The following is a 19,842-nucleotide window of genomic DNA, read 5'->3' as shown; positions in this document are numbered from 1 at the left end:
CTGGGCAGCCTGTTCCAGTGCTTGACAACCCTTTCAGTGAAGAAGGTTTTCCTAATATCAAATCTAAACCTCCTCCGGCACAACTTGAGGCCATTTCCTCTTGTCCTATCACTTGTTACCTGGGAAAAGAGACCAACACCCACCTCACTACAACCTCCTTTCAGGTAGTTGTAGAGACTGATAAGGTCTCCCCTCAGCCTCCTCTTCTCCAGACTAAACAACCCCAGTTCCCTCAGCCACTCCTCATAGGACTTGTTCTCTAGACCATTCACCAGCCACTTATGCTCCTCTTTCGATGTTTTCCTGAAAGTGTACTACTAATATTGAGGAAACAAATCTAGTTAAATATATCCTAATTACACTCTGTGTTTCACTGAGTGCTAACTTAAAACATTGAGAATGGTTAGGTGTCCCACACACAGATTATTTCTCCACAGACTCCTTATAGCAGGACAATCTACATGAGAGACCACAAAAGAACATCTTTGCCATACCACCTTGCAGAGACGCTGGAGTTCAGTTTTGCCTCTTCCTTTCCACAGCCCAACCACCCCCAAGAGCAGCAGTTTGTGGTCTGGAGCCACCAATCCAGGCAGCATATGATGCTGTCAGGCAGTTCTGACTACCTGAGCTGTCAGGCACTAGACACCTTGTAGATGACAGCTCTGCCCACCTGCACACTGACCAACCCCTGCAAGCAAGGCGGTAAAATGACAGGCAGTAACAAACACCACAGACATAACAAGAAGCAAACAGTCCTTGAGAAGAGATGTGGAATGAATAAAGTACAATTACCCCAGACAATTCTGTTCCAGTGCAGGTACAGAACAAAAGCTGATCAACTGTAAATATTTACCACCTCTCTCCATCTGCTTCAGTGCTAATTAGATGTTGAGCAGCAGTGAACAGTCTCCTTGAGAAGCACCTGAAACCTGCAGCTGATCAGCATGACTACTTGTTCTGTGGTAAAATACAATACTTTGAAAGGTACAGATAGCACGAGTGAAGTAGAGGTGTGGATATGGAACTGGGGCTTGTGGAGGTTAGAGAGATGAGGATACTGTAGTAGGAAGTTAGAATCATGGGGCTCTGGTTTCAATAAATAGTGATCAGGAGTTTGGTAGAAGGCAAATACCCATGCGAGGAGGCTGACCTACCTATTAGACTTGTGCATGCACCACTGCCGTACAGAATTTCAACACAGCGTATGCCATTCCTCCACATAATTTATCTTCCTCACTACTCAGAGAGCACTATCACCGGGTAGTGCACTGCATACATACATTATTTCAGACCTTTATATACGGTCTCTGCCTGCACTGCTGGCAACTTATTACAAGAAAAAGACAAAAATACATAGATCTTGCTATCATTGTGAAAACTTTTATCAAAGATTGGTAAAAGTTTTGATAAAAGTTTATCAATCAATCAAAAGATTATTGATTAGTAAGTAACATCTTTCTGACGTGCGATGTCAGAAAGGCTTTAAAAAGAAAAAAAGAAGAAAAAAAAAAAAGACGAGGGGTGGGGCACATTTTATGGCAATGTTTGTTCTGAAAATAAAGTATCAAGGATTTACCAGTTTAAATCAACAGAAGAATACCCTTTTCACCATTCAAAGACCTTAAGGTTCTGAAAAATGCAATAGACAAGAAGTTTATCAGACATATTTTCATCATAAGAAGTTATATTACACAGCAATTGAGGAAAGGGTGTCTAACTTTTCATTAGTGCTACAGTATGAAATTAACTAACACCTCACCGCTGCAGTCTAACACACAATACAGAATAGTTACTAACAAAGCAGTAAAAGCATTTCCTTTCCCAGTTAGTAAACGTGAGTTCAGACTACCACCTCTTCCTCCAGGGGACTGGGGAGGGGGAAAGAACCATCCCCACTTCCCCAGTGAACAGGTTTGGGGTTTTTTTGTCCCGTCTGTATTTCTACTTCTTTCGGCCCTACTGTGACGTCCGATAAAAAAGAATTCACAGAAGGAGCTGCAAGTCACCGCCCACGGGCGCGACATGCCACCGCCGCTGCCTCCGACCTCCAGCCCAGCACTGGCACCCGCCCGCCCCCGGCGCGCAGACGAAGCACGGCGCTGCGGCGCAGGCGTACAAAGAGCTTCCCCCCGCGCTCCCCACTCCATAGGCGCCTCGCATCCCGGCCGTGCCCGGGTTGTGCGCAGGCGCAGTTGCAGTCGAGGCTTGCGGCCGCCTGGAGGGTAGGCGGGGGCGGCGCTGGCGTCCTTCTCGACAGGTCGTGCTCCAGCTGGTTGCTTTACGGGCGTGTCTCAAGAGCAGTGTTTCTCCTGGGGAGTCGGTCGTGGCAGATGCACACGCTACCCGACTAACTCATTCGCAGCAGGGAGAGAAGTCGGGCCAATCTCGGAGTAGAGGCTTCTTCTGCTTCGATTTTCAGTCGATAATGACTCAGTGACGAATGAAGCACACAAATATCCGGCCGAGGACATGAGTGCGTACGCAGCTGCCAGGACCCAAACATGCAGCAGCCTCGGCCCGGGAGGAGCTTGCTGCGGCCGTGTCGAGAGCTCTGCGCATGCGCCGGAGTGATGCTGTGGCCCTGGCGTGTTTCCGCACGGGCGGAGAGGCCTAGCTGTCGTCTTCTCCGGACCAAACGGGCTCTTCGCGCCGCTGGCGTGTACCGGCCGCAGCGGTCATGGGGAAGCTGAACGTGGTGATGCTTCGGTACCTCTCCAGGGAGCACTTCAGGGTCCTGACAGCGGTGAGCCGGTGGGGAGGCCTGGCGGGGGGGGACAGGCGAGCGGTGAGAGCAGGGGAGGCCTGCCCAGCCCTGCGCGCGGAGCTGCGCATGGCCGGTTAGCTAAGCGGGGTCGGGCAGGTTCCGTGCACGACTGGGTTGGTTGTGTCGCAAGCGGCAGTCAGGCTGCAGGGGAATGGGACGTGCTTATGTTTTCGCTGCCTTCCCTAGGGTCCGATGTTGGTGTTTCCCGGTGGGGAGGGCCCAGGTCGTGCCGTTCTTTCCTTCAGCCGGCCGCCTCGGAAGGATCGTTAACGGCAGGGCGGTCGCTGGGGCTGCTCAGGTGGTGGCCGCCTAGTAAGGTGCCATCACCAGTTTCTCCACATGTGCCGATGGCTTTTGGCACCCTGTCTAACCAGGAGTGAGCAAAAACTTACCAATGCGTGGCATGCTGCCTTGGCTAGTTGCATGGTAGGCGCAGGCTGCACCAGTTGGCCTGTCTGGTTGTACTGACAGCAGGAGTACTAGTGGAAAGGCAAATTGAGCCATGGTTGTGTAAGTATGAGGAAAGAGTCTCATTTAAGAAATGTAGAACAGCTCCTTCATCCACTCCTGAGACTGAAATCTAATCAGCCATTTATCTTCTGGCCAGTACTGTAGAAGTTTCAAGGCTGAATTATACAAAGAATATCAAGGGGCAGTGATGCATATTAAAGGGTTTGGTGAAGTCATAAAAAAATAATGCGTCCATGAAAAGTGATTTTAGTCTCAAGCGGGATCTGATATTATTTCATTGTTGAACACAGGGGCTAACAAACCTATTTTTATTTACTCTCTTAGGTGGAAATGGGCATGAAGAACCATGAAATAGTTCCTGCTAGCTTAATTGCTTCTATTGCCAGCCTTAAACATGGTGGCTGTAATAAAATTTTGAGAGAGCTGGTGAAGCACAAACTTCTAGCTTATGAACAAACTAAATGTGAGTTTGAATTTTGTGTTGGGCTCCCTCTCTCATTCTGTCCCCAATGCCTCACAGTGGTACTTGCAGAAGTACCACAGCTTGGCACGTATGAGCATCCAGAGCACTTGCTGGCCTTATCTTCTCTTGGACCTACCCTGGGAATATGGATTTGTGCAGCACCAAATGTTGTAGCTGTCTGCTGAGCTGCTGGTGACGAATAATTGATAAAGATGACAGGCAGAAAAGAGATGAACAGTTAACTTTCTTTTTTTCTCAGTCACCAAAGTCATGAAAAATAAAAGAATCATCAGTTAATGCAATATTCAAATGCATACAGGAATCAACCCAAATGAGTTACAGTCTTACAGTACACAAACTGGAGCAGACTGCAAAAGCCTTGTACATTTCACCCCCTCAGAAATGGCTACTGAAGTGTTTTTTATTCCCTGTCATGTGACAAGTAGTAGTTGCGCAGGCCTTTCCCCATTTCCTTCAGCCTTTTAGTTGCATCTGGCTTTGCAAACATAAGGTAGGAATGTTTGGATAGGAAATTCCTATCCTTTTTGTCCCAGTTCTTCAGAGCATTAAGGGTCGCTCTAGATCATCACAACAATCCCAGATTCCTGCTGTGTCTCCTATATGTGTATCTTTCAAAATGCTCCTTGGGTTTTCCCAGGCTATTTAAAGTACTGCCATTGCCTCTGTTAGAGAGGGACTAACAGCATGTCTGTCTTTTGCCCAGTTGTCAGTTTTCATAAAACTTGCAGGAATTTAAACCTCTTTGCCATTCTGTTGAATTGGGCTGACATTAGCCAATGGGTGAAATATTGCTTGGGCGTTGTGTACTGTAAGCTGAAACAAGAAACAAGACTGAACTGAGACTTTATTTTAAATGTAATGTATACGTAACGAGGAATGAAATGGTTTGTATTTTATTCTTACCTAGCTTTCCAGGGTTATCGGTTAACTAATACAGGATATGATTACCTTGCTTTGAAAACTCTGTCTTCCCGGCAAGTCATAAATTCTGTTGGAAACCAGATGGGTGTTGGCAAAGAATCAGGTAATTAAAAAAAACATTTTTAATACTCTTTTTAAGCAAACACAGCTGTAATGTTGCAGATGTTTTGCTAGGAACTAGGTTAAGTTTTTCTCTGGATAGTCATCAATCTGTCAAACACCAAGATTTATGGGTCACTTGTTGAAATGCTGTGTGAGGCTTTTGGCTACATTTGAATATTTCTTCACGAGTGTTGCTCTACTTCGACCATTTTGTCTGATTCTTGGCTCATTGCTTAAAAAGGTGTGTTGCAGGCAGATGCTGTTTGTCTTATGCTTTGTGAAGAGTTTTGAACCATTTTAGCAAAAAGATAATTTCAGCTTTTTCATCCCACTTAAAAATAAGATAGTAAAGTGAAATAGGCTCAAAACTATTGGAACACTATCTTGGTTCCTCTTACATTCAAGTAGATTGTAATTTGACCCAGCACATAACTTGTGTAATTGAAGAATGAGAAGGGGATTACTGGGGACAAATAGTAGCAATGAAACATATGCTATTTGGCAACACTGTTTAAATTTAGAGGCTAGTCCCTTGGGTTGTCTGTCCACTCAATAGAAAGAAGGCGGTTCTTCCAGAGTGCAATTAAGAACACCAGCATCTGCCCTAGATTTCTGTCGAGGAAAGCTTATATTTGTTCCTTGCTGTGCAGATAGCCTGGGGATGTTAACCTGAGTATAGGAACCTTAAGACCTCCTACTCTGAAAGATGTTTCAGATCACATCAGTATTTCTTCTAATGGAGTACCATGATCTCTTTAACAATAATTTCTTCTTGTTCAGATCTCTAATGTACAATATGTAAATTTAGGTATCTTTACTCTCTGTAGTAGAACTTGCCATGCCAGAAATAGTGATTGTGAGAAGTGAAATAACAAACTTATCACTGCACTTCTTCGTCAGATACTAGCTTGTTAGATATCATTCATTTCTTAGTTTTATGTCATTATTTGTCTTACAGATATTTATATTGTTGCAAATGAAGAGGAGCAACAGTTTGCATTGAAATTACATAGGCTTGGAAGAACTTCCTTTCGCAGTCTGAAAAATAAACGCGACTACCACAAGCACAGACATAAAATGTCATGGCTGTATTTATCCCGGCTAGCAGCAATGAAGGAGTTTGTCTATATGAAAGTAGGTGGTCATTCACACAATATCAGCAATGGTGTAATAGACTGGAAGATACTTTTGAGACTGTCTTTTGATCAGTTCATATTTGCAGTACTGATAGGATTTAGGCTTTTTTTTTTTTTAATTAATGGACTTAAAGTATATGTTTCAGAGAATTTCAATGCTATATGTTTTGTATACTTTCCAATGACAAAATGAAGCTTTGCCGTGGAAGTCATGTGGAACAGAATCAGATGTCATGAGAGAATTTCAGAGGAATGTTATTATTTATAGATAATTTATATATCACCAGTTCTGCTGTTTTTCCTGTAAAAGTTATTGCATAAGCTTGCAAAAACACCTTAAAAAATAAGGACATTTACAGTTACTTGTCAGAATTATTCTTTTTTTTTGTTGTTGTTCAGCTGTCATTTGGTTTTGGTTTTAATTCATTTATTTACTTTTTAATTTACCGTGTTTTCAGTTGTTGCTGTGCTGTTGAGGGAAATCTTTCAGTCGAGAGTGGTGTTCTGATCTGAAAAGGCATGCTTTCTTCTATACTTTGGGAAAAGATTTCATTTCCAAGCATATATTGCTGCTCTTCGAGTTCCAGATTTTTCGACCAAAAATGCAAATCTTATATAGTGATTGAAAGTTGATAGTGGAAAATTAATTATTTATTTAAAAAATACTTTTCCTTTCTCCTTTTGTGCTGTTCAACAGTACTATATACATTAAATATTATTTTCTTGTTTATCTTAAAAAAAACCTTGATAGGTTCTACCAGTGGCCTCCACAGAGAGAGAAAGAACTATTACCATCAATTAGAACCTCTATATTGGTTCAGTTGGTCCAACTGGTGAAGCATTATGTGGTCAGGACTTGTATATATAGTCATGGGGGTCAGCTTCCCTGAAAAGACAGTTGAGGGAGGATTAATTGTGTGCTGAAAAGTGATAGTAGTGTAATATTTAAGTAACAAAAGATGTATTTATGTTGCTTTAACTTAGAACTCTATCTTAGAAAAATTCACTGGTAACAAGAGAATGAGTAAAAAGAGGATGAACCCATAAAGAAGTTGAGTGGATCAAGTGAATGGCTAAATTTGCATTAGAAAAGGCAAACAGGAGAGCTTTAAAGATTAACCAAACGTAGGTCACAATATTTTGATGTGGTGTAGTGCTGGTTATTAATATTTAAGAATGAACTTTGGTCTTACAGCAACTGAGCGTGGATTAACTAGTCAGGCAGAGCTGCATTGGCAGCAACTTAGTGTGGAGTTTTTTTCTGATGCCTGACACTGTATTCCCAGTTACCTGCTACTGGTTACTTAGGCTAAAAGACCAGATATGATTCTGTCATTTTTCCGTTCAGTTGTGTTTTTCTTCCAGGTGGATGATAATTAAACTGTAGACAATATAGCAGCGTGCTTAGTGTCTAAACTTATGAATTTTATTTGTCTTTGCAGTGAAAGTTTAAATGGCTGTTATGCTGTCTTCCTTCTTAAGCATGTGGTTTGATGTTTCCAGTTAGCATTTGAGTAATGTCTGCTGCTTCCACAATAATATTTATTGCTTAACTTAGATGGGAGTTTGTCAATATATGTAAAGTTTTCTTAACTATTTAATTTTGATTTTTCAATGTGTTGTCTCTTTCTAGGCTTTGCATGACAGAAAATTTCCTGTTCCGAAACCTGTAGACTACAACAGGCATGCAGTTGTTATGGAACTTATTGATGGCTATCCTTTGTAAGTACTGAAGCATGAATTCTCTGTGTTACAGAAACCCTAACAATGTTAGGTTCAGTAAGGTAACAGAGTTAGGTTTTTTCCTTGTCATGTGAGTGAATTCTGATTTCACCATGCTGAATAATGCTCTCTAGCCCACACTCACTGGCATTCTACTTCATTATAGTCTTGCTTCCCTTATCTCTTTATTCAGAGAAATTGGGGTTTTTTTAGTCAAAAAAACCTGGTGAAATAGACTAATTTTTTAAGTAAGGAATACATCAAAAGAGCAGTGTGACACAGGTTAGTACTGCAACTGTTTTCTACACAGAAGTAGCATATTCTGTACGTTATTGGATATATACAATATTGAATATTATATCCTACACATTCTGAGCTCCAGTTCGTGATCCTTGCTTTGGTAATTTAGGTTAAGTTTATAACTCACTGTTTCAGAACTTCTGCTCATATTTATATAGAATATATGCATAATCTGGTTTTGCTTCTTCAAGGAAGATTACTTCGCTTGAGTTGTTCAACATCTAGAAACATGAAATATCATTGAAGTTTGTATGTGAAGGGATGGTTTCTTCTCTTGGCAGAGCAGAATGCGAAAGGATGGTTTCTTCTCTTGGCAGAGCAGAATGCGAAAGGCCTATATACTTGATGTAATGTAGAATAACCTAGGTGCTTATCCAAAGATTTAAAGTGTCTAGTTCTAGAACAAACCAGTCCATGCTCTTGTATAGTAACCAAGATCTAAAGTGGGCAGTTTAATCAAAAGGGAATTAACCCCAAGGTATAACAGTTGAAGAGTAACATGGAAGAGACTTCATTATATTCTGTCTCCTCACCTTCATTTGTTAAATAATTCCACATCCATCATGTACATGGAGTACTTCAAGTTCCATGTGGACACCTACAGTGGAATTTTATCATGCTCTCCCTGTTTTGCGATTATAACCTGAAGGAGATACGTAGTGGATGAGAATTATTTCAAATATGCCAAGATCAAAGAATCACCAAATAGCTGAGGTTGGAAGGGACGTCTGGCAGTCATCTGGTCCAAACACCCTGCTCAAGCAGGGCCACCTACAGCCTGTTGCCAGTTTTCCTATTGTCCATTGCCCAAGCTGAAAAACTAGTGTGGCACTGGTGACTTATGGTAAACAGTTGTTATACTGTCTTTGACAAGTACAAGGTTATGCAAAGTTCCTGCCAAATTGGACTTAGTTTTTCCTAGTCTGCCTACTTTATTTTGCATCTCACAGAATCACAGAGTGGTTGAGGTTGGAAGAGACCTCCAGAGGTCATCTGGTCCAACCTCCCTGCTTGAGCGGGGCCACCCAGAGCTGGTTGTCCAGGTCTGTGTCCAGATGACTTTTGAATATCTCTAAGGAGGGAGACTCCACAACTTCTTTGGGCAACCTGTGCCAGTGCTCAGTCACCCTCACAGTGGAAAAAGTGTTACCTATGTTCAGGCAGACCCTCCTGTGTGTCAGTTTGTGCCCATTGGCTCTTGTCCTGTCACTGGGCACCACTGAAAAAAAGCCTGGCTCTGTCTGCTTTGCACCCTCCCTTCAGGTATTTATATACCTTGATGAGATCCCCTTGAGCCTTCTCTTCCCCAAGCTGAACAGTCCCAGCTCTCAGCCCTCTCATGTAGGAGAGATGCTCTAATCCCTTAATCATCCTTGTGACCTTTTGCTCGACTCTCTCCAGTATGTCCATGTCTCTCTTATACTGGGGAGGCCAGAACAGGACACAGCACCAGTGTTGAATAAAGGGGAATGATCACCTCCCTCGACCTGCTGGCCATGCTTTGTCTAATGCAGCCGAGGATACCATTAGCCTTTTTTGCAGCAAGGGCACATTGCTGGCTCACATTCAACTTGGTGTCCACCAGGACCCCCAGGTCCTTTTCTGCCAAGCTGCTTTCCATCTCGGTGACACCCAGTGTGTACTGGTGCATGAGGTTGTTCCTCCCCAAGTGCAGGACTTTGCACTGCTCATTGAGCTTCATGAAGTTCATGCTGGCCCATTTCTCCAGCCTATTGGGGTCCCTCTGGATGGCAGCACGTCCCTCTGGCATATCAGCCACTGCCAGTTTGGTGTCGTCTGCAAACTCTGCCCCATCCAGCTCATTAATGAAGATGTTAGGACTGGAACCATTTTTGACTGGTGGGTTACACTGCTAGTCACTGACCTCCAGCTAGACTTTGTGCCCAGCCATTCAGGCAGTTTTCAATCCACTTCACTGTCTGCACATCCAGACCATACATCAATAGCTTTTCTATGAGAATCTTATGGGAGTCCAGGTAGGTAATATCCACTGCTGTCCCTCCATCTAGCAGGCCAGTCACTTCATCACAGAGGTTTATCAAGTTGGTCAAGTATGACTTCTCCTTGGTTAAGTTGACTACTCTGGATGATTTTCTTGTCCTTAATATGCCTGACAGTGGTTTCCGGGATTAGCTGCTCCATCACCTTCCCGGGGCTTGAGGTGAGGCTGACCAGCCTATAGTTCCCTGGGTCCTCCTTCTTGCCCTTCTTGAAGATGGGAGTGACATTGGCCTTTCTCCAGTCTTCAGGTGCTTCTCCTAGTTGCCATGATTGATCAACAGTTATCAAGAGTGGCCTTGCAGTGACACCTGCCAGCTTCCTCAGTGCTCGGGGGTACATCCCATCAGGGTCCATGGAGTTATGTATGTCCAGCTTGCTTAAGTATTCCCTGAACTGATGCTCCTCCACCAAGGGTGTTTCTTCCTTGCTCCAACCCTTGTTCCTGGTCCCTGGAAGCTGAGATTCCTATCTTGGAAGATACCAATTAACATGACTTCCAAATTCAAAGAGCAAGTGGGACATTTTATGATAGAGACCTGTGGCTATGAGAAGTGTCACCAATTAATTTTGGTACGAGTATGAAAGTGTTCAACAGGAGCCTTTTACAGAGCTGCTAGACTTCCATTGTTTGTTCTTTGTATTGTAAAAATGATCCATTCTCATAATACTGTAGTGCTGCATTCAGACCAAAATATTTCACGTGATAACTGTAAATGCTGACCACTTCTTGACAGTTTGTGGTACAATAAGATAACTGCCTTTTTACTTAGTTTGTTTCTAAAGAGAAGGTGATTTGTGTTTTGTCACTTAAGGTACTTTGCTTTCTGAGGTATACGTTCAGGAATGCTTTAAGCTTTTTTCTTACCCCTCCCGCCCCCCCCCACCTTAGTCTAGAAAATAGATTTTTGTAAACGAGTATGTCATGGGGCTTTTGAATTTGAATAGAGGAAGACCTAGTTCCTACTGAGACCATAAGATTACCTAAAACAGGAGAGACATAAAAATTTATGAATCCATTATTTAAAAAAGCATTATGCCGATGCCTGATGGGAGACAATGAGCATAAGTTGAAATGAGATTTAGCCTGGATAAGGAGAAATTTTCTCCCATTGAGGACAGTGTGGCAGTGGCACAGGGTGTTTGGGGAGGTTGCACAATCTGTCTCCACCCCTGGAATTTTTCAGGCCCCAACTAGACAAAGCCCTGAGCAATCTGGTCTGATCTCCGAGTTGACTCAGCTTTGAGGAGGGTATTGGACTAGAGACCTGAGGGCCCTTTTAACTTGAATTACACTGTCATTTTGTCGGATGTATTTCATATGCTTTGTCTATATTTTTAAATAAAGTTTTTCAAAGTTCAGAATATTTTATTTCATTTAACTTTTCAGGTGCCAGGTGCACCACGTGGAAGATCCTGCCTCTGTCTACAGTGAATTAATGGATCTAATTGTAAAACTTGCTAATCATGGTTTGATTCATGGTGATTTCAATGAATTTAATCTCATATTGGATAATGATGACCGTGTCACTATGATTGATTTCCCTCAGATGATATCAACATCACATGCAAATGCTGAATGGTAGGTTCAAACTTAAAAGATGTTTTCAAAGTAAATCTGACAAGTGCTGATGACAGCAAATAGTCAACCATGAGTTATTTCCATAAGCCTGTTTCTGATTCTTTTTCTACCATTGTTGTCATGCAGCACAAACAACGTTCCAAACATAGTTTGATTTATGAATCAGTAGAAATATATCTTTAGGATAAATATGTAATTAATTGCTTCTCAGAGAGAATGATGTTGTTCAGTTAAGGAATGCTTAGAAATAAACTTGCATGCAGTTTGTCTCCCTAGCCTTTTGTCTTGGGATCACTAATAGAAGTAATTTTCAAATAAAATCAGTAAAAGACAAGAAATGTAGGGTAAAAGTTTGTCATTGCAGTAGACGTCATTACCTTGATTTTGTGTTTGTAGAATTATGTATTTTTTTTACAGGTATTTTGACAGAGATGTTAACTGTATTAAGGAGTTCTTTAAGAAACGCTTCAACTATGAAAGTGAGCTCTTCCCAGCATTCAAAGACATCAGGTAGAAACTGCCAGATGAATTTGAGTTCTCCTATTTATGGTGTTTGTGCTGGTTTTGTGAGAAAAACGGGTGCCTGTGAGAGATGCTTGTAGGAGAAATAAAAAAAATAGGCCCAACTATGCAATTTTAAATTATATTTTTGTCATTCCTATTGTGTTTTCTTCAACCAAAGTTACTGTAAGTGGTTTCCAAAAGCTAAAGTGTGTTTTAAAACCTGCTGCTGCCTCCTTTGTCTTTCCTCTTGCAGCTAAGGAAGAGAGATCAATCCGAAAGCTTGATCCAAATGGTAAATATCTAGGAAATATTAACAGTGATGCAGAATCAGTTTCTCCCACTTCTCAAAGCCTGTTTGACAGTTCCAGTATATTGAAGATTAATTTGGGTTTCAATTTTAAATTTATTTTTAAAATGCTAGTAAATATGGTGACTGCCTCTTTAAACATTATTATATTCAAAGTTTTTCTCCTAATGTCTTTTTGTCCTTTTTGAAAAGTAAAGTAATTTTTCACTTATTTTAAGACTGAAGCTGTTGCAATGAAGATGATTTTATTTCATTCTGAGTGCTTTTCCAAAGGGGTACCACACTTGAATCACTCTGTGTGTCTGTGTACCCTTTTTTCTTCTGTTTGCTTAAACATAATTTGAACTTAAAGCCAAATTGTATTCCTGCTAAAATAAAATAATTTCCTATAAATAAACAAACAAATAAATGCTGGTTATGGAGACGGAATCATCTTCTGTAGAAGTTTGCTTCTCTTGGGTCACATTCTGTTAATACTTTACCTAAAGCTCAGCACTATCATGTGGTGTTCTATGTGTTTCAACAGAGTATATCCTGTTTGTTAATAGTATGGGTAATTAGAGTCTAGCTTGATTAGTATTTTTAATCCAAAATGTAGCATATTGGTAGCTTGATGATTTAGCATATTAAAAGAAAACATACTTCTTTCACAGGAGAGAGTGTTCTCTTGATAGAGAGATTGCTGCCAGCGGTTATGCAAAAGAAATGCAGGAAGATGGTGAACTGCTTTACCCACCAGGTTCTGATGAGGATGATAGTACAACAGAGGTATCAGAATTTGTAGAAGATGCTGAGAATAAGCTCGACTTCTTCAGCAAAGATAAAGAAAACAATGCAGACTTCATGTATGAAGTGGGTGATTCCTCTGAAAGCAGAACCTCTGACGACTTTATGTATAACAATGAAGAGGCTGATACAACTGAAAGTAGTGAAAATACACAAAGGCTGAATATGTCAAAGTTGAGTTCAGCCTTAGAAGAAGTTGAAGGGCAAGCTATGCCTTGGAAGGCTGGTGAAGATGCAGAGAGTTCTGCAATTGATTTCTTTGAGGGCAAAAGCATAACTGAAAATGCTGCTGAAGTCGAAAATCAGACAGGTCGAGGAGGGTGCTGTGATGATAAGGAGAATGGAGACAAATGCCCTGATCTGGTTGACTTGTCAACTTTAAATGAGAAATTTAGGCATTACAGGTAAAGATTCATATTTACTATCTAGGAGCGTGGTTCCTCCCCCCAGTAAACGTAAAGCTTTCAAGTAGCTCAAAAAGGACTACTCTTCAGCTAGCCTTGTTTAAATTGAAGACTAAAAATTAAATTTATTTTTAAAACATTGCAGTGAATATATTTCCTATTGGTCTCATGATAGGTAACCTGTTGATTGGTACTACATATGTAATGCTTCATATGTAATGTGTGACAGATCAGTTGTCCAGCTGTGTAGTAGTATCTAATGAGAGAACAGGTCTTGGATTTAATTCATAGACCAACCTATTTCCTGTGGTGGAATTTTCTTCCCTTTTTCTTTATTTCTGTTAATATTGGTAGTGAAAGAGTTCTTGATTAAAATACTGCTTCTAAATAACTTTTATGAATAAATTTGTAATTTGAATGCTCTGTCTCAAAGTCAAATTATTCCGCTGCACATTCAACTGAAGTTAGCAAGAACAAGCTCCTTGGAATGTATTATTCAAATATATTGTACTGTGTGTGGTTCTAGCTTTTAATTCCTTTCCTGACATACCTAGAAATTCTTGCTTACCTTCAAGCTAGCCCCTTGTATGTGAAACTCCTGAGTTTGCCAGCCCACCACATACATGGAGGTATATACCAAGCTTATACTCCCCCTCCTCTGCTTTTGCTTTTTAGTGAAATGACTTGTCAAGACATCGTGCAAGATCTGAAATATTTTTGTTTAGTGGTCTGAAACTTCTTTTCCTGTGCTTGGTATACATGTAGCTGTTGTGCAACAAATTCTTCCTTTCATAAAATGCCTGTTTTGAGCAACTAGTGTTAATATTTAAAATGTAAATGTTCTGTAGTACTTGCATGTTCTCTTGGGAGTTCTCAGATTATATCTCAAAAAGTTAAGACTAAAACATGATGCTCGTAAAGGCAAAGGATGTTTATCTTGCTAGTGGAATAAAATATTGATTTATGTATTTTAGAAATGAAGAGAGTATCGTTCATATTGCTGAGCACAGAACAAGGACTAAAAGTATCACATCAGTCAGAAGTGTTGGGAGCTGTTCAACTATTCCAGCGGTAAATATTACTGTTACTATGTTATTATCTAGTTTACTCTCAGACCATGTTAAATTGCACATAGTTAGTACGTATTTGTAAAAATGCTACCTAGAATTAATTACCTTTAAAAAGGCTGTTAGCATGAACCTCTCTGGTTTGCATTTCCATGCCCACAGGAAAATAGGACTGATACTTCTGTAACTGTTTACAGGGAATGATTTCCAGCACCTTCCTTCATGTATTGCCCTTTGCCCTTTCACCGAAGTTCTACATCAGCATTAAGGAGACTCATTTTGCCAATAACAGGCTAATGTATGTTAATGCACTAAGATATAATCAATTCATTCATTTCTGTTGCTAGCCACAATTAATATTTTTTTTATCTTAAAAGTGGATGCTTGAGTCAAGATTTAATTTGGCCTTTCTCACCTGTCATCTTAGAGATTTCTTCACACTCTTTTCTGAAACATTTATAAGAACTTACTTCAGTAGTGATTTCTTTGGCAGTATGAATTTATTTTACTTTCTGCATTATATAAATCAGAACATTTTACAGCAGAACTTAAGGTCTTTTTCTTCAACCCTAGACTATACACTAGTCAGTATGGCTACCACTGTCGCATTTTTAAAAGTGCATTTTAATTTTAAAGGGAAGAAAGTCCAATGTTCTTTATTAGTTATAAAATAGTATTGTACAAAACAGGAAGAAACTTCTTTCAGTTGACAGCTGATCGATGAGGTATTTTTTTAGTTAGGTCAGACTACATACTTGCCATTGTAAATATGGGTACCTATGTTCAGTCTCATTTTCATTTACAGTTAGGAGCAGAAGCTGTGAAAAATCTAGTTTGGGGAACATGTTGGTGTAGTTTCAGCTCTTCCACAACATGTACCAAAAGTAAATATGTACTTTTTCAATTTGTGTCTTTTCAAGGCATTTCTATTGCCTAATTAGAGCTAGAAATACTGTATCTGAAACCTCTAGTGCTGGCGAGAGTAATTTTTTTTTTTTTTTTTTTTAAACTTAAGACTTGATCTTCCTCATTTACAGTCTTTTCAGTCTGCTACTTACTGCTTCAGTACTTTCCTAACAAAGGCTTTGCTACTGTCCTATTAAGTGATGTGTTATTCTGTGAAGCAACCTTGCTTTACAGAAGATGCCTGTCAGTGGCTATAATATTCATGGAATAGTTGGCTGCTTTACTCTTTCATGTTTGGATTTTTTTTTTTTTTTTTTAAGATAAGTGTTTTTAAGGTAAGTATTTTAAAGTTACACCAATAACCAATAAAGTTACATGTGTAAATAAATGTTAAGGAATAGCAAGTTTGCATCTTGTCTAAGACATTTTTACAGGACCTCATGCAAGAAAAAAAACCCAAATTTGATTTTTATCATCACAGTTCTTATTCTAGGGGATGGCATTGTGTCTTCTTAAGGAGACAAATAATTAGGTTAAAACTATGGGACGAAGTAAACAAAAGCCAGGATGACCTGCCAGGAATTCCCTAGCTTCTGGTCCATGCAATCTTTTTTTTAGGTTTTTTTTGAGTTTGTTAATTTAAGTGTGCAGAATTTAAAAAAAAAAAAATTAGTGCTACTAAGTCCTATAAAGGAAATTACTTGCAATTGTACTCCTGTACACCACTTGGTGGTAGCAGTGGTCGTTATGTAGCTATAGAAACCTTTTCGAGTATTTAGTGGATGTATGTTTATATATATATATATATACACAGACACATAAAACGTGTTAAAAATATGTAAATGGCATGTACATACCTAATTTTCTGTACTAAAAGAAAGATAGAATCACTTTAGCAGAAAAGCTTTCAAGAGATTCAGCTTTTCCTGCACCAATTTACCTTGCATAATGCTTTCACTTACATGCTTTTATGCTGAGTAAAATAACGTTTCTGCCCATTGCTGAATTGCTTTAGTTTTTGCATGTTAGAGCTAAAGAAATGATATAAAGAGCTATTTGTAACATAAGAAAATAATTACAAAACTAAAAATGCAAAATAATGGCACTGCAGTAAGATCCACTGGGCTGCTTAGAGCTGATTCCTGTTATTGCTGCTAGTATTTATTTGTTGTTTATGCAGCTTGCTTTCTGCTCAGTGAAGAAAACATATTAAAACATAAGCAGATTTTTAAATTAATCACACAAACAAATTCATATAGGCATATATAAACAATACCGGTAATAGCAGTAGGTACAGTCATAACTTGGAGACTATACCAAAAAGAGAAAGCATCATGAATTTTTGAAAACCAACTATTCTACATGAAGTAAGGTATCTTTCTGTGCTTGTACAAATCTTTATATGCACTGATGTAATTTAATTAGAGGAAGCAATGTGAATGATCAAAAATTTAAATAAGAAAATGTAAATCTGTTTACTCTGAAGCATTTCTCAGTATTTGCTTACATTTAGGTTATGAAGATGGAAAAATTTAGTGAGTCTTTTCACCATGTGCTGTGGTTGAGCAACAGAATTTGGTGAATTTACATTATGATTACATGTCAAAGACTTCTCGTATCCATCTTGCAAAATTTCTTCTAGCAAGTTTTGTATAAAATGTGAAAGAAGTCATCTGTCCTGGAACAGAGTGGGAGAAGTACAGAAGCCTTCTTTCAGGGTTCTGCCTATAGAAAACACAGAATGACAGATGCTTTATTGGCAAAAGAAAAACATCAGTGCAACAGTTTAAATTAGTTCTGATCATTTTTTCTTCAGGAATATTTTTCAAGGAGAATCTACAATTTTTATTTCCAAAGACTTACGGTTAAATACTGAGTGCTACTAAGTACCCAAGGAAAGAAGGACACGTCACATGCAACTGTTTCTTATCCACATTTTGACAGTCAGCCTGCATGCGACATAACTTAGGAAACTGCTGTTCAGGTGGTTCCTTAATTATTACAGGATTCCTGCTGAAATCAGGATTGAGTAATTGGATTCATTGACTACCTTGTGTTTTGTTACTTTAGTTGTATTAGTCATAGCAATTCTTAAAGAGCATAACTTGCCAAAATTATGCTTTCTGGTTCCTGATTTACTCTCTACCAACTTACTACTTCATATGCTACAGTGGAGTTGATAGTACAATCAACAAAGCACAACAAGGCAACTGAAATTGGGGGACATGCAAAGGAAATGTAAATAGATGGATATTTTTCCTCTTGTCCAGTTATTTGGACAGCAGCAGATCTTTTATTAAGGGCAGATTTATTCCTTGGTATGACTTTTTTTAATGCTTTATTAATTAGAATAAAAATAAGACGCTTCTTTGGAATTTCCAACAAGATATGATTCCGTCATGATTAAATAGAAAGATGAAAATAATTTGATTTCTCTTTTTCTTCCAAGACAAGATATGCAAGTATGCATTCAGTATCAGTGCAGTGGCTTGAGCTGGGATCATTTTCTAAATGACAAAATCACTGCCACAATCTACTAAATCATGGCTGTATTTTTATTATGGATAGCTGTTGCCATCATAATGGAGAGCAGAACTCAGAATGAAAACATAAGTGTAAATAACAGATGAAATTTCGTAAAACTACTGCAGTTCTATGGAAATAACAGTTGCTGTTGCTGTTTCAATACTTTCGCAGTAGAGGCATGAGACAGTCCTGACCTTGTGAATCTCAATAGGAGAGTGCCTTACAACAGGGGGAAACTGGAGGAGGAGTTGTAAATCATTCCTGACTGCCCCTCTTTTTTAGCCACACTTGTGGTAAAGAGTTGTTTTCCATTAGAATCAGATCTTTGTAATCCAAACTTCAGAAAAACCAGGGTGCTAAAAAAAAATAGGCACAAACCAAGTAATTACTGCAAGATATGAAATTTTCTATTGGTCGGTTGTTTTTGGGTTTGTTTTTTTTTGACTTAAAAGACATTTGTCAAATCTTCAAGCACCAAATATTATCAGCTTTCACATTTTTGTAGAAGGCATGTGTTTTGCACCAAGAGTTGCTGGTCCTTTATGATCCCCGTAAGAAAGATGCTTAAACTCCGTAAGGTATGATTTAAAATGCTGTTTATTAGAGCTAAGACTGTCAGAAGAGAATAGCATAGATAATCCCACACCCCTTTGGATGCTGGGAGACCTGGGGGTGTAGCATTGAACAGGACTTCCAACCCACATGCAGCACACTGTGCAGACCTTGTCCATAGCAGAGAATCTCTTTCCAGTCAGTCAAGCTATTTTCAAGCTATTTTATTATTTTCTTACAAGGAAACAACTCTGTTCATCATTTGTACAGTCAAGCTGAACTGATGTTCACATGAGAGCTTCTTGCTGCACTTTTAGATAAAGGCACGGCCAGACAGGAGGCCTAATAGCCAGTACTGAGTGGGAGCTGACTTAGTTTATCCTACTGCCAACGGATTTGTGCAGCACAACACAGGCTGGAAGACAACCCTGTACATGCAGCTTAGCGCAACACAGTACAGACCAGGGCTTACTCACGTTAACTCTTGTGAAGATCACTAACTTCTCAATGTACAGAGGTCTTCCGGTTGGGATCATGCATTTTCATGTTGGTACTGAAAATACACTATTGTTTTGCCATGTCTTAGTACTAAATGATCTTCAAAAAGTTCTGATACTCAATTGTTTGTTTATTTGTAGGAACTGGTGAAACAGAAGATAAAACGTCAACTGACCAAACATCAAAAGTCTGCTCTGAGGCAACGGCTACAAAAAGGAGAGGCAAATATTTATACCAAACAGCGTCGAGAAAATATGCACAACATTAAGTCAAGCTTGGATGCAGCTAGTTTCTGGGGATAATTTATTAAAGCTCACGTAGAACATGAGAAAACACATAATGTATACAGTTGAAAGAATTATGCTAATAACCAATAATCTTTTTATATAATGGAGCAATCTCTTCTATACAACCAAGTGTTTTTCTGGAAGTTAATAAACTTTATTCTGGTTGCCAGTGATTTTTGATTGGGGGATTTTGTTTTGTGCTTTTGGTTAAAACCATTGACTGTAATTTGAATTAAATAGTAGTACTGGCTAAGATCATTTAACAACAGTAATTTCCAACAGTATCTTGTAAATCAATTGTGCTGTATTTGTTTAGATTAAGAATCTTCTATTGTGCAGAGGATTCCTCTTTAGAGGGAAGGAAGGGAAATTTTTAAAACCAGTTTTTGCAGTGACATGAAATTTAAATTTAAAATGTTGCTCTCATGTTATAAACAGATATTTGTTTGGTTTAATTAAAAATCACAAATATGAACCTGATAGCAGTTAGTACTCTAAGAT

General features: G+C 39.3%; 1 protein-coding gene across 1 annotated transcript; it reads left to right on the top strand.

Moving 5' to 3' along the window:
* The first annotated feature begins 2,295 nt into the window (after positions 1 to 2,295).
* On the top strand, positions 2,296 to 19,514 carry RIOK2 (RIO kinase 2). The gene is made up of 10 exons (XM_076361909.1): positions 2,296 to 2,746; positions 3,563 to 3,701; positions 4,630 to 4,746; positions 5,704 to 5,879; positions 7,515 to 7,603; positions 11,313 to 11,504; positions 11,922 to 12,014; positions 12,969 to 13,505; positions 14,480 to 14,576; positions 19,195 to 19,514. Exons 1-10 carry the CDS (start codon positions 2,681 to 2,683, stop codon positions 19,354 to 19,356), a joined length of 1,668 nt encoding a protein of 555 aa, XP_076218024.1. The 5' UTR covers positions 2,296 to 2,680; the 3' UTR covers positions 19,357 to 19,514.
* The last annotated feature ends 328 nt before the right edge of the window (positions 19,515 to 19,842 follow it).

This window comes from Aptenodytes patagonicus, chromosome Z, assembly GCF_965638725.1.
Source record: "Aptenodytes patagonicus chromosome Z, bAptPat1.pri.cur, whole genome shotgun sequence".
Taxonomy (NCBI): domain Eukaryota; kingdom Metazoa; phylum Chordata; class Aves; order Sphenisciformes; family Spheniscidae; genus Aptenodytes; species Aptenodytes patagonicus.
This window is presented reverse-complemented; position numbering and strand designations above follow the sequence as displayed.

Bases quoted from the DNA above. Each gene is read 5' to 3' on its own strand.
- RIOK2 (XM_076361909.1), top strand. From the start codon at position 2,681: ATGGGGAAGCTGAACGTGGTGATGCTTCGGTACCTCTCCAGGGAGCAC. The intron at 12,015-12,968 runs GTAGAAACTGCC...CTTCTTTCACAG, and splicing joins CCAGCATTCAAAGACATCAG to GAGAGAGTGTTCTCTTGATA. The intron at 13,506-14,479 runs GTAAAGATTCAT...TATGTATTTTAG, and splicing joins GAGAAATTTAGGCATTACAG to AAATGAAGAGAGTATCGTTC.